The sequence below is a fragment of the Triticum dicoccoides genome, chromosome 3B (genome assembly GCF_002162155.2).
Source record: "Triticum dicoccoides isolate Atlit2015 ecotype Zavitan chromosome 3B, WEW_v2.0, whole genome shotgun sequence".
In the NCBI taxonomy this organism is placed as follows: Eukaryota; Viridiplantae; Streptophyta; class Magnoliopsida; order Poales; family Poaceae; genus Triticum; species Triticum dicoccoides.
In genome coordinates this window covers 729714472-729728565 of record NC_041385.1, presented here as the reverse complement: position 1 = coordinate 729728565, position 14094 = coordinate 729714472, and the positions used below count along the sequence as shown (strand labels likewise).

At 42.7% G+C, this 14094-nt stretch overlaps 1 protein-coding gene across 1 annotated transcript; it reads left to right on the top strand.

Annotated features, from left to right (window-relative positions):
- Positions 1 to 285: 285 nt before the first annotated feature.
- On the top strand, positions 286 to 6941 carry LOC119278136. The gene is made up of 15 exons (XM_037559492.1): positions 286 to 1017; positions 1338 to 1470; positions 1551 to 1598; positions 1687 to 1765; positions 1867 to 1972; positions 2039 to 2181; positions 2274 to 2392; positions 2628 to 2755; positions 3232 to 3355; positions 3456 to 3606; positions 3694 to 3839; positions 5051 to 5556; positions 5692 to 5774; positions 5870 to 6019; positions 6202 to 6941. Exons 1-8 carry the CDS (start codon positions 777 to 779, stop codon positions 2722 to 2724), a joined length of 966 nt encoding a protein of 321 aa, XP_037415389.1. The 5' UTR covers positions 286 to 776; the 3' UTR covers positions 2725 to 2755; positions 3232 to 3355; positions 3456 to 3606; positions 3694 to 3839; positions 5051 to 5556; positions 5692 to 5774; positions 5870 to 6019; positions 6202 to 6941.
- Positions 6942 to 14094: the final 7153 nt, after the last annotated feature.

Below are 14094 nucleotides of genomic sequence, written 5' to 3'. Positions count from 1 at the left end.
TGCGGAGACGCGCACCGACCGCACTCGCTCTCTCTCCGGCCCGAGCCGCTGCAACTCCTCTGCGCCTTCCTCCTCCAAACAAGATCGCCCGCAGCCCTCCCTTGTGGCCCTGTCGATCCAGTGGATAAGGAGACCCCTCACCTTGCCGTGAGAGAGATGGAGATGGAAGGAGAAAGTGGTTCTCCCTGCATTGCCGCAAGAAAGGCGCGCCGCGGAGATTGCGCCCCTCCCCTCCTCGCTCCGGCAGGCGGCAGCGCATGCCCGGCGAGACGGGCTGACAGTGGCGCAGTCAGCGATGCGGTTCACGGCGGGGGCCTCGTCGACGCGGTCGTGGCAGCCCATGCCGACGGCGGACACCACGGACCTGCGCTTCTGGCTGCGCTGGCGGGTGGCCGTGTGCACGCTCTGGGTGCTCTGCTGCGTCGCCGCCGCGGCCTACCTCATCTGGCGCCACGAGGGGCCGCGCGCGCACCGCCGCATCGGAGCCGCCAAGCAGGACGCGGCCGCGCAAGGGCGGCGACGGCCGGACGAGCTGCTGTACGACGACGAGGCGTGGCGGCCCTGCCTCCGGGACATCCACCCGGCCTGGCTGCTCGTCTACAGGCTCGTCTCCTTCGTCCTCTTCAGCCTCCTCATCGTCATCTCCGACGGCGGCAACATCTTCCTCTCCACATGCCTCATCGTCGACCACCCTGCTGGCAGCCTGGCACATTCTTCTGGGCCTCTTCCCCGGCGCTCGAGGTACAGCAGTGGCGGCACCGCTCCTCCTCACAGGTATGGCCGCATCTGCCTGTGCTCGGCAGAAGGAGGAGGCCGTGGTCATGGCGACATGCGGCACCCATTTGTCGAGGCGGAGGTGCAAGCGCGCAGGGAAGAGAAGAAGGCCTGAGGGCGGCAGCGCTCCGGCGACGGTCGTGGTCGAGTGGAACGGCGTGTGGGGGGTCGTGCCAGGCAAGCAAGCCCGTGGGAGAGTTTTTCTGAACGATAGCCCTCAGCTCGCCCCGACAAACTTTTCCGGTCAGCTTCACTCCCCTCTTTGCTTAGAATTGTTTTATTGCCATTCATATTCTAAATTGAATTCTGATGAGGTTTCTGTTTGTTAGATTAAATTCTAGCCAAGTCTAAACTGTAGCCAGAGGAAGGCAGGATTCTACTTGTTTGGTATAAAAAAGGGTTTTATACTTGTTTGATTAGATTCTAAGTTAGATTTTGGGTGGGCTTTAGATAAAGTCTGTTAGTTGTGAAAAGATGTTTGCTTGTGCTTCTATTGTTTGCACTCCGTTTTTCATAGAAGAAATAAAACATCTACTACAAGTCTGAACAATGATCTGCTGCAGATGTTCTGATCAGGGTGGAGGAGCATATAGGTGAGGTGAGCAGGAGTGATCTTGGGCATACAAGTGCAGACCTATTACAGTTCGATGCCCTGTCGCTGAATACCACACCTCCTACACTTCAATCATCTGATAGGTATATCATTTTTTGTTCTTCCTTGATTAGCCAAGATTGCAGTTTTGGATGTTTACACAGTTGCCTTCGTTGTTTCCTAGATTTTGTTGGATGCATTTGACCATCAAGAATCAGTATTGGCAGCAAAGGTAAGAGGCAAGAGTAAGAACATCTCCTCTACTGTACCTATTTGGTGGCTTACAGTGGTTTGTTCTCTGAATTTGTTTTGCAAGTCAGTACCAGAGGTTGCCGCGTGATTGCGCATGACATGTGGCAGTATCTATCATTCATTTATTGCTGCTTACAGAACCATCTTGTATGTTGCGTTGCTGCTATGGTAGCTGCTGTTTGTTTTCTCATTCAGTGACAAACTACACACAATGTTCAGACCAGCTAAATATGAATCTTTTTATTCAGTTATTGCAAATCAGTTCAGCAAGATCTTGTGCCTACGGGTTTATCCGGAGGTTTCCGACTTCATGCGTGTTGAGACTTGATTCAGCCTTATTTCTGTATCCAAAAGGTGCCTTCTGTGTTAATACTCTTCACCGTGCAGCATTTTTCTGACTTGATCATCCGATTTATTCAGCAAAACATGCCCGGTTCCGCTTGGGCTATCTAAAACCACCCCTCTGGTCTGAAACACATGTATATGTTCAAAGTGACACGGAGCTGATTGATGATAGCAACTATATCTGGACATACACATCTATGGAATTTCGAATGTTGCAGGTCAGTTGAATACATATTCCTAGCTGTCTTTCTTGTCTGTAATAAATATAAAATTTAGATGTTCGAAAGTAACATGAGGCGTGATATTCCAGGAAAATGTGATGCAGTCTTTTAAGCTACCACACTCAGTTCTATGTATTGGTGGAGTGGTAAAGATTGAGCTTCTTGGGAGGGTCCACAAGGACACGTTTGATGGTCTGTACTACATATTGTGAGCTTTTGAGCACTTGTAGAAACACATCTTTGCATCGTTTCAGCGAGAAAGTTGGTGGTCAATATAAGCTACTGTAATGGATCCTTTGTTATTGAACTTTTCTTTACATGCGGCCTTCTTTAGTGGTCTGTTCACCATGTCTTCCTGCTTATAAGCTGGCAGCAGAACAATTTATCGTGCTTAGCTTGCAAGGTGATGATGGCAACCGTGTGAATGACTTCTTATGACTCAGCAGCAAGACGATCAGCCACGACCTAGAGGTTGATAAATTTTGTCAAGGAACGTATAGCCCTTCGATTAGAAGGGGCCCGGGATGCGGAGGTGATTGACATACTGAAGATGCATAGTGGATAGACTAATGTAAGTAGTCTCTAACTTGATTATAAGTTTCTTGGTTATTGCAGTGTAAGCATGTTCGAAATTTTATTATAGATGTATGATACAAGCTGGAAATTCTTTAGTGCTTGGTCGATCCACCCTTATATTTTTGAAACAACAATTTATCTGGCTCAAAGTATTTTGGCTCAGCAATTTCATGTATTAGATATATTTTTGTGCTTAGATTTTTTTTGACAATTCTAGAATTTGTAGCCTTGAGCTCAGATGAAATTTGTTCTATAGTCAACTTACGTTCATGGATGTAGCTGATAGGTCAATCAATTTTTAAACTGGTATTATTTTCGCAAGTTTAGGTTTGCACTTGGCTTTATCAGAATCAGAATATGCAGAACATGTGTTGGAGAAGTGCCTATTTAGAAGCTTCAATGCTTTAACCATTTGTTTTTATGAAATAATATTCAGCCAGTTTAAAATTATTTTCATTATATATCCTGCAGATTAGTGGCTTATAGAAAACAAATGTCCCCAAAGTGTATAATTTCAATGTGTATGCCTCTCTCTGAATTGGCACGAGAAGATCGTTCTACATTGGAATCCAATCATCCATATAACTTTGAGAAGGTCAGCTTTGGTCCTTATTTGATTGTTCATTTCTTATTTTCCTCAGAATGGTATATGATATTTACTGTTTATCTCTGAAATAGAAATAATATGCTCGCAGGTCACTGTATGTCGTGTCTCTCTCTGACCGCCCCTCCTCCCATTGACTTCGCATCCTGGTCACCACCGTATCTCCTGCTGGCTCGCCCCTCGCCATCGTCTGGAGGGTTGTGTGTGCCGTTCTACATTGGAATCCATATAACTTTGTAAAGGTCAGCTTTGGTCCTTATTTGATTCTTCATTTTTTTTCCCTTAGAATGCCATATGATATTTACTAACGAGAAATCATATGCTTGCAGGTCACCACCACGCCGTCTCTCTCTCTGACCGCACCTCCCATCGTCTTGGTTTGCTGGTTGCCGTTATGTCTCCCTTTGGTTCGCCCATCACCATCGCTCGAGGTGTTGTGTAGGCCGCCGCTCATGCCTCTACTCTGCAGTGACCAGTGAGGACCATGCCACTACTCATGTCTTATTATACATTTACCAGGACCAGCAAGTCAAAGTTGAAAATCGACATCATTTGAACCTACTCCACGGAATTAGGGACTGAATTAGCAACATACCCTCTTATGGTGGTTAACAAAAATCTTGGCAGATTATTTCTATTCAAAACTGAACCTTTTTTAGTTGTTTGCTGCCAATTTGTTATCATTCCTTTTTTAGTTCTGCATGGTCTCTGCTCATGCTTTTTAGTTGCTGCTGCAGATTTTCATTTTGTTGAATGTGGGAGAATACCGGAAGGGATACATTTACGTTCTCATATTATTAGAATATATACTGCTCCATATCTTTTTGGATATGTACTTTTGTTAGCTATGTGAGCTATGGCTGTCCTGTTATATGTACTTCTTGTTGGGCAGTAGCACTACTCATCTGCACGCACACTGTTTATTTAGATACAAGACAGAATGGTTGTAGTCTTGGTTGATACCTGATCAAACTCACCTGTTTAGCTTTACAAAAAATATTCAGTTCCTTACCAATTATCATTTGTTGTCAATATAAAAAATGTTTGTTGGTAAGAGAAAAATCTTCCAACTGATGTTTGGGGAGTGATGTGCATGGTCTTTTACTTTCATATAGCAAGGTTCTACTTTTACTTACATTTGTCTTGCTATGTAACACCAGATGCTTAAAGCGCATTTTTTTATAGCTAAAGAGTGGTGAGGATTCATCACCCCACTTCACTCAAGTTGCTTCAGCATCTGCCATCATCTTTTGTTGTTTATACTTTTGTAGAAATATATAGGTTTCTCAACAAAAAACTGATGGATTCAAAAGATACATCAAAGATTTCAACTAGACCCTTATTTGTTATTTAGTTTTGTGTTTAACAACTTGACTACCTATCATCAATCTCATGCGACAACTAAATATGAACTTAATTACCTCTAGATATGCGAATGTAATGTTTATATCTTATCTATGTGTATAAATGCACAATTAGTTTCTCAGGTGTACATTACTTTACCTTATCGACCTTCAAAAAGGTTATTCATACCATGTCCTAAACTTGCACCCATTCTTCATGATCCTATAATGGTTTAGATTGTTGTGGCTTTCAAGCAACTATATATTTGTATCATTCTTTCTATCTATTATTTGCATCCATATTCTAGAGTCATCTAATAAGCTTCTTCTGTTATTTATTCAGCTTCAATTAGTTGTGTTTCTGAGAGGGAAAAAATCTTATGTTGCTTTTCTATCCATCGCATCGAGGCCCGAGAATGCCCCTCTCCGGCTCTAAGCTTTGTTCGCCGATGGTGAGTCGCAGCTGGGAATCCTCCTCTCTGCTCCTTGCCCCCCGCCAAGAGCCTCGATTGCATCTGGACCCCGAGCTCTCCGTGCTCGCATCGCCTCTGTGTGAATCGTCGCATCGTCAGGGGGAGAGGAAGCTGGCACTGCTTATCCCCAAGGAGTGTGCCATCGACGGTAGGAGGCCAGGCGGGGCGACGGGAGGAGTCCAAGCAAATTGACAGGAGGAGGCCAGGCAGAGCACGTCATCGCCACCAGCTGGCGCATCGATTGGCGCATCGATGGGACTCCGACATGCTTAGGGGGCTCGACCAAGTCGGAGGCCAGGCGGTGTGCGTGGTCGTGGAGCGCCAGCCGCAGGCGCTTGATATGGTTCTCCCCTTGTCACGCCTCCTTTCGCTGCAGGTGCTTGCTGATAGCTCCTCCTTCTCCTCCATTGTCGGGAGGGGCATGGCTGCAGTTCTGCAGTTCTACTATAGGTCCTCTCTCTCTCTCTCTCTCTCTCTCACCACTGATCCACCCATCATCGTGGATTTGCAGGAGACAACCTGTTGTGTTGGGCTCGGACGGTGCTGGCCGTTAGCTTGCCTTGCAAGAGGATGCTCCCCTGCTCTGAGTCCTAGGTACACCAATGATCAAAAGAACACCTGAATGTGGATACTGTTGTTTTGAAGCAAATTTCACCATTAAATTTGACATTACTATCATTTTTAATCAGCAAGGCACTCTGCGCATTGGGGGAAAATGAGGAAGCTTTGGTTGCTTGGGAGAGTATTAATAATGTCCATGTTGTTTGACAATTGATGATGAACTTTATTAGAAAGATTACACAGTGCATTGATGAGAAAACTATTGTTGTCTCAAACTGGTAATATTGATTTGTTCTCTTGAATGATGTAAAGTTAACGGATTGCCATGCCAAGCATCAGTTTCATTTACAATAGGTTCATATGCATGTATATATTTATGTATTTCCTTTTTATTGAATTTTTAGTGATGCTTATTGCAGTATTACAAACTGAATGTTACCTTCTGATTTGATTTATTCAGGGTGGACAAGCTCAACGCTTCTTCTGCAGGCTACCCTGACAATGATTGTAAGGCTATAGCTACTTATACTTGTGTATGTATAAACTGGCATGATATGTGTGTGATCAGAAGACGGATTTAGGTTAATGCTACATTTTCTATTCATAATCAGTAGACAGGAAAACATGTAGAACAAATCTTCCATACCCTCAGTAAGCTATTCATAATCATAATGAGTAGAATATATAATTGTATAAGGTTATTTAGAAAGATAAGTATGATTATGCAGCTTCTTAAGTATTCTGGTACAGTTTCATGAGCATTTGTTCTTGCTGATGCCGACCCTCGGTGGGATATTTTTGTCATGTAAACATCTAATATTTGTATGTGGTTATGTGCACTTCATAGGAAGGCTCACCGATCCCCATTTTTGTTTCAAGTCTGACAATTGGTCGGATTGCTTTTGGAAGAGGCGGCAGAAAGAATAGAAACCATGATGCCTATGTTGATTCAAAGTATAATTATTAAGCAAACCATTACTGTTCTTAGTGCTTAGTTCCTCCTATTGTGTGATATATTTCCATGTAATCCATGGTTTATATTTCCTTCAATTTGTGGAATATATATTGTGTAACCAATAGTGGATTGGGTCGGTGCTGCCATCATGCTTTGCTATTTCGTGTAACAACCTGAATCCAACCTGAATCGAATATGAATCGTGTTCTACCAAGTTGGATATAAAGCCAGTGCATTGTAAATGAGTTATTGTGTGATGTGATTCTTCTTTGCTTTTGGTATAATGTTCTAAACTTACGCACTTTTCCTTCATTATGGCAACCTATCGAATTTGAAGTGTAACCTATAGTGTTCGATGGTCACCAGGTTGGATATGACCGCACCCGGCAGGGGTGCGGGGTGCGGCAAGCCGCACTTTCCATCTAGTCTTTATGGAATGAAGCAGACCACAGCCAGTCACAGGAATACAGAGTCTAATTTGAAAACGAAAATGACCTGACTACTACAAAGCATCAACCTCTCACAGGAAAGTATCCTACGACCAAAATAACAGTTTAAGCTTAATGGCAGCGAAGCCACATAACCAGACCAAAATTACAGATGCCCAACAGAGGAAAGGAAGCGAAACAATCGCATCCATCGCCCCGATCGTCAGTTGGCCTCCTCCAGTCTCATTTCCAAGCGATCCGGAGGAGTTCCCCACGACGCTTGTCCAGCAGCAGTAAGCATTGCTTCAGAAGCTTCGCCTGTCCATCATCGCAGAGAACCATCCACTGGTGTAAAAAGCAGCTTAGTTTTGCAAGAATGCATTTCACATTTTTCCACTTGCGCCCCTGAAAACAAAATTCATTCCTTAGTCTCCACACGCTCCACAAGGTAGTAGTTGTTACCATATTTAAAACAGCCTTTTCTTTACGCCTATGCCAAAAGGACACAATGTTTGTAAAGCAGGATATATCAACATTAAACATTTCTGTCACAACATTCCACACTTGCTGGGCCACCACACAATCAAACAACAAGTGTTGAACAGTTTCAGGTTCTGCACAGAACAAGCATGAAGGATCTTCCACTTCCCTTCTCTTCGCAAGGTTATCTCTAGTTAGTATCTTGTTATGAACACACAGCCACAAGAATACATGAATATTCTGTGGACATAAAATTTTCCACATTTTGGGACTAATATTTGAAACCACCCCTCCAAAATTGATCTGTTTATAGCAAGATTTAACCGAAAAAACCCCACTTGGTTCTAAACCCCAAACTGGGGTATCTGTTTCCTCTCTCGGGGGATGTTGTTTGACCATATCAACGAGTTGATTCCAACGATTCAAGCCATCATGGTCAACGCACCTCCTGAATGTGAGTTTCAGTTCATTCCCATCCCAAACCTGGGCAACCGTGTTGTCAGCCTGATTACATATGCAAAACAGGTCCCAGAACTGCACCTTAAGGGAACAATCCCCTAACCAGACATCATGCCAAAAACTAATGAGTTTCCAATTTCCCAATTTCCAGGTATAAAAGGTCTTGGCACTTGCCAACGCCCAAGTAATGCTCTTCCAGAAGGTAGAGCCTCCTTCACTTTTAGCCCAAAGGAGGTTAGGAGAATTAACACGATATTTGTGAAGCAGAAGCTTAGACCAATCCGAATCGGAGTTATTAAAAAATCTCTTCCCCCAAGAAGCTAATAAGGCCCTATTATATTCTTCAATATTTGGGACCCCCAAACCTCCAAACTCTTTCCTTCTAGTAACTAGTCCCCAATTGGCTAAGTGGTACTTGTGTTGATCTCCCAAATTACCCCAAAAGAAGTGGGCCATTTGGGAGTTAATTGCATGAATAGCCCACTTGGGAAACTTGATCACAGACATTAGGTAAGCAGGGATACTAACCACACAAGCACACAGTAGGATAATTTTCCCTTTATAAGTGATGTATCTCCCTAGCCAGCCAGAAATCCCTTTAATTATCCTATCAATGATAGGCTGAATATCTTCCCTTTTCAGTTTATCATAGTGAAGAGGCACTCCCAAGTATTTTATAGGAAATGAGCCATTTTTACAACAGAATATTTGAGCAAATTCCTTAGCACTTTCCTCCTCCACATTTATGGTCATGAGGTCACTTTTGTGAAAGATGATTTTCATCCCAGACAGATTTTCAAAGCATGACAAAAGCCATTTAAAATTTCTTGCTTTATGAACAGATTTTTCCAAGAAGAGTATGGTGTCATCTGCATATTGCAGACTGACCACACCTCCAGGAATCACATGAGGCAGAAGCCCGGAAATTAAATCTTGAGAAGCAGCTTTCTTGAGAATTTTGGTAAAAACGTCAGCAACTAGATTAAACAACATAGGAGAGTGAGGATCCCCTTGTTTGAGACCTTTCCCTCCTACAAAGTAGGGACCCGTTGTATCATTAATTCTCACACTGAAGGTACTATTAACAAGAGTGCTTTTAATCCAAGAAATCCATTTTGAGCCAAAACCCCTCGAATGCAGCATGTCAAACAGAAATTCCCAACTAACTCTGTCATAGGCCTTTTCATAATCTAGCTTAAGAACTAAGCCTTGCGATCCTGATTTCTTGACTTCATGAATAACTTCATGTGCCATCACCACACTCTCTAGAATGTATCTCCCCTTAATGAATGCAGTTTGATTAGAAGAAATCAGCCTGCGCCCAACAGGGGAGGCCCTATTGGCCATGGCTTTAGAGAAAATCTTAATCCCATAGTTACTCAGACTAATAGGGCGAAACTTCTTCATATCCCTGGCATCCACTTCTTTAGGAATGAGCACAATTAGGGCAAAGTTTAGTCGCTCTAAATCTAGCTTACCTGCCTCAAAGTCTCTCACCAGGGCCATAAAGTCATTTTTAATCACTTCCCAAAAGGATTGATAAAACAAAAAAGACAGCCCATCCGGGCCAGGGGCACCATGGGCATAAGACCCAAATATCGCCTCTTTAATTTCCTCCTCGGAGAAGTTCTTCTGTAAAAGGTCATTCTCTTCCGGGGTAACTAATTCATCCTCCTCCCAAAAGGAAGGACCCAGACAAATATTATGCTTGTTTTCAAAGCAAAGTAAGTTTTTATAATAGGTAGTAGCGACCCCAAGCATCTCCTGAGTGGTGTACACAGGACCATTCTCCCCAACTAATTCAGATAAGTGATTTTTCCTGTGTCTATGATTGGCCACAGCGTGAAAATACGCATTATTTTTATCTCCCTCTCTAATTCTATGGTCTCTGGAACGTTGCCACAAGGCAGTCTCCTCTTTGCTCCAGATCTGTTGGAGTTCTTTCCTGATTTCCTCCATCCTAATTTTGTCTCTATCATCAATTTGATTACTCTCAGCAAACACATCAAGGATGTCAAACTCCAGCAAAAGCTCTCTCTTGCTTTCTTTAATACCAGCCTCAATATTAATACTCCAACCTCTAGCTTTTTTCCTGCAAGTTTACTTTTGTTCATCCAAACATCTATAGCTGTTTTACCAGGAACTGAAGTGTTCCAGTGTCAATCACCATTTGTTTAAAATCAGGGTGGTCAAGCCACCATTTCTCAAACCGAAAAATTCTCGGGGAGGTAACCCTCCGAGCCCCTGTGTCTAACAAAAGTGGTGTATGATCACTTCCCACATGAGGAAGTGCCGAGATCGCCGATAGGGGGACGTGAGCATCCCAAGAAATGGAAACAAAGACCCTGTCTATAGTTGCAAAGATGGGATTATCTTGGTTATTGCTCCAAGTATATTTTCTATTCGCAATATTAATCTCCATAAGACACCATTTGTTAATCCAGTCGTTAAAGAGATAAGAAAATTGACTATTAACAACACCATTATTCTTGTCAGTCGAAGACCTGACTAAGTTGAAGTCTCCTCCCAGCAAAGCTGGGTATGTGAGCCCCTCCATGGTATCATGCAATTCAGCAAAGAAATCTAGCTTAAATTCGTTATAAGAAGTACCATAAACCGCAACAAGATGCCAGATGAAACCATCTAATTTGTTTTTCACAGTTGCAACAATGCAAAAACTCTTGTCTATGAAACCAATTACTTCAAATAGATCATTTTTAAGACCCATAAGGATCCCACCAGCCGTGTTTACAGCAGGAAGATAGTGCTAGTCAAAAGAGGCCCTACCGGAGATGCCATTAAGGATACGAGTCTCAATAACTTCTCTTTTAGTTTCAGAAAAACACACAAAGTCAACATGGTTGTTACTAATAAAATCTCCTAGGCACTGAATTTTACCAGGCTGCCCTAGACCACGGATATTCCAAAAGGCCCCTATCATTTTATCTTGAATGGATGAGATAAGCCACAAGGCTTTTTCTTAGTATTCAGGACAGGGCATTCCATACCTGAACCAGCAGTGCCACCTGATTCAGTTTTTGGAATGTCCTTTTCCCCAGACACAAGGGGAGGGTTATTGGCATCTAATAGATATAAATTATCAGGGAGAACAATCTCCAGGTTTTCATCAGCAAACAACAAGCATCTAATTTTTTCTCTATCAATCAGGTCCAAAATGATATTATTGCATTCTTCTTCATTACTACCAATGCACAAATCAACTTTAGCAGCATGAGAAGTAAGATCACTAGGATCAAGAGTGGCAAACGATTTACCTTTAAATGTGGCTGGTATTTCCAAATTCTTCTTCATCATATATGCCGCAGCCTTGTCCAGGATCTTCACATCACCATGTTTCCTGGTTGTAGGTTTATCAGCCAGCACAGGTCCCCAAACAGGTGAGTTCTTGTTGTTGCATGGTTCGTGTAGCAATAATAAAGAGACAGAGGCACAGAGCATTCGGTTGTCGTTGCATCTGATCTTGATGAACTATGTCAATTAATCTGGACACCTATGTACGTGTAGCATTGCTCTAGATGGCGATAATGGTACTAGTAAGCGTGTGCGAGGGTAAGGCAAAGGTGATGGGTCGAGAAACACAAAGGTGGTGGGTCGAGCTTTTTTCTTCTGGGTTTGTGTAGTAATCAAGAGAGACCTCGTACCTAGCGAACGTTCGTCAAGGGAGGTGGCACATGTGAACGGTCGCATGGCAGTTTTAGTTGAGAGGAGAGGTGGCAAGGTGGCAGATTCTTGAGGTGACGTGGTAGCTTCTCTTTGAGAAGGCAATTTTTCGTTTCGAACTGTCATCACCGTTTGATCTCATTTTTCAACTAAAACTGTCATCATATATGGTTCGCCTGCCACCCCCTATAGTGAACGTTCGCTAGCTAGCTACCATTACCGATAAGTAGTCTGAGTTTCTTTCTGCCAAAAAAAGAGAGAACTTTTTTTTCTTGACAAAGCTTTCGAGTTTCATCCTTGCATATGACGGTCTATGTTGTGTGTTCTACTATCTCTAAACTGCTCCAACAGCTTATATTTTAAAATGAAGGTAGTACTTACTATATTTTAAAATGAAGGTAGTACTTACTATATGAAACCATGCATGTCCCGAGTTGCTCCCTCAATTAAGCTGGACAGGGACTTCACGATCCTGGATGTAAGGTGTGTTTCAATATGAAATAAATGGCGCCTTCAGGTGCCCTTGTCTTTTTCAAAAGAAAAAAGTTGAGGGAGATGTTTGGTGCCATGTGGCCACGCGCGTGGCTGGTCTAAACACCGTGCGCGACGTGGCCACGATCGATGCCCTCGATGATCTGTTTAGTGTTACGTGGCACTCCGAATGCGGCAGGTGCTCTTGCTAGACTCGTCAAGAACAGCCTTATATCTTTTCTGGGTGAAGGGTCGGATCCATGCGAGGGCTGGTGACCATTTGTCCGCTTGACCAGCTTCGGAAGCGAATATATTCTATTCCCTACTATTTGTAAAAGAGCAAACAATTTGTTTCTCTTTTATCGACAAAGAAACAATTTCTTTCTTAGGTCCACCCCACTTAACCCGATCATGAGAGGGTTGATGACCACTTGTCCACTTGACCGACAACCAAATGTATCTCATCTCTAATATTTATTATTATTTTTGGGTAAAGAAGCAATTTCCTTCTTAGGTGCACCCACTTAAACACTATCAACATGCGCGTTCGTGACCACTTGTCCACTTGACCAACTTTGACAAACAAATGTATCATATCTCTACTATTTATAAAAGAGCAAACAATTTCTTTCTTTTTTCTTGACAAAGAAACAATTTCTTTCTTAGGTGCACCCCACTTAACCCTATCAATATGAGCGTTGATGACCACTTGTCCACTTGACCAGCTTTGGCAACAAATGTACTCTACTTCTACTACTTATAAAAGCGCGAACAATTTCTTTCTTTTTTCGTCAAAGAAACAATTCTTTTCTTAGGTGCAACCCACTTGACCCTATCAATGTGAGAGACTTGTCCACTTGACCAGATTTGGCAAACAAATGTATTCCATCTACTACTTATAAAAGCGTGAATAATTTTTTTTCTTTCTTTTTCGATAAAGAGACAATTTCTTTCTTAGGTGCACCCTATCAACGTGAGTGTTGATGACCACTTGTCCACTTGACCAGCTTTGGCAACCAAATGTACCACGTCTCTACTACTTGTAACACAGCAAACAATTTCTCTCTTTTTCTCGACAAAGAATCAATTTCTTTCTTAGGTGCACCCCATTTAACCCGATCAACGTGAGCATTGATGACCACGTGTCCACTTGACCATCTTTGGCAAACAAATGTATCATATCCCTACTACTTATAAATGAGCAAATAATTTCTTTCTTCTTTTGTGTCAAGGAAACAATTCCTTTCTTAGGTGCACCCTACTTAACCCGATCAACGAGGGCATTGATGACCGCTTGTCCACTTGACCATCTTTGGCAAACAAATGTATCCTATCTCTACTATTTATAATAGAGCAAACACTCTTTTCTTTTTCCGACAAATAAACAATTTCTTTGTTACGTGCACCTCACTTAACCCGATCAATGTGAGCGTTTATGACCACTTGTCCAACTTTGGCAGACAAATTTATCCTATCTCTACTAGTTATAACAGAGCAAACAATTTTTTTCTTAGGTGCATCCCACTTAACCTACACAAAGCACTGACCACCTCACGATCAGATCCACTTAAAACATCTAACTATCCAGATTGGTTTAGCCCTTGGCTAAAAGGACCTTTAGCAATTTACACGGCAGACCATAGAGGGAGCAGACAAGGTTCCCCACCCATGTCCCGCATTCGCTCTTGCACGGTTAAAACTCTATACCTACTAATAAAGGGAGGATTGTTTCTACAGTACATCGCTCATTTTATAGAAAAGGCCCCGCCTTTTCTAAGAATAACCCTGTTGTCTAGTTTTAAGTCAGATTTTTGCTTTTGTAGAAAACCCACTGATATTTCTGTTAATCAACCCACAGTTCAGTTTCAAGTCGGATTTT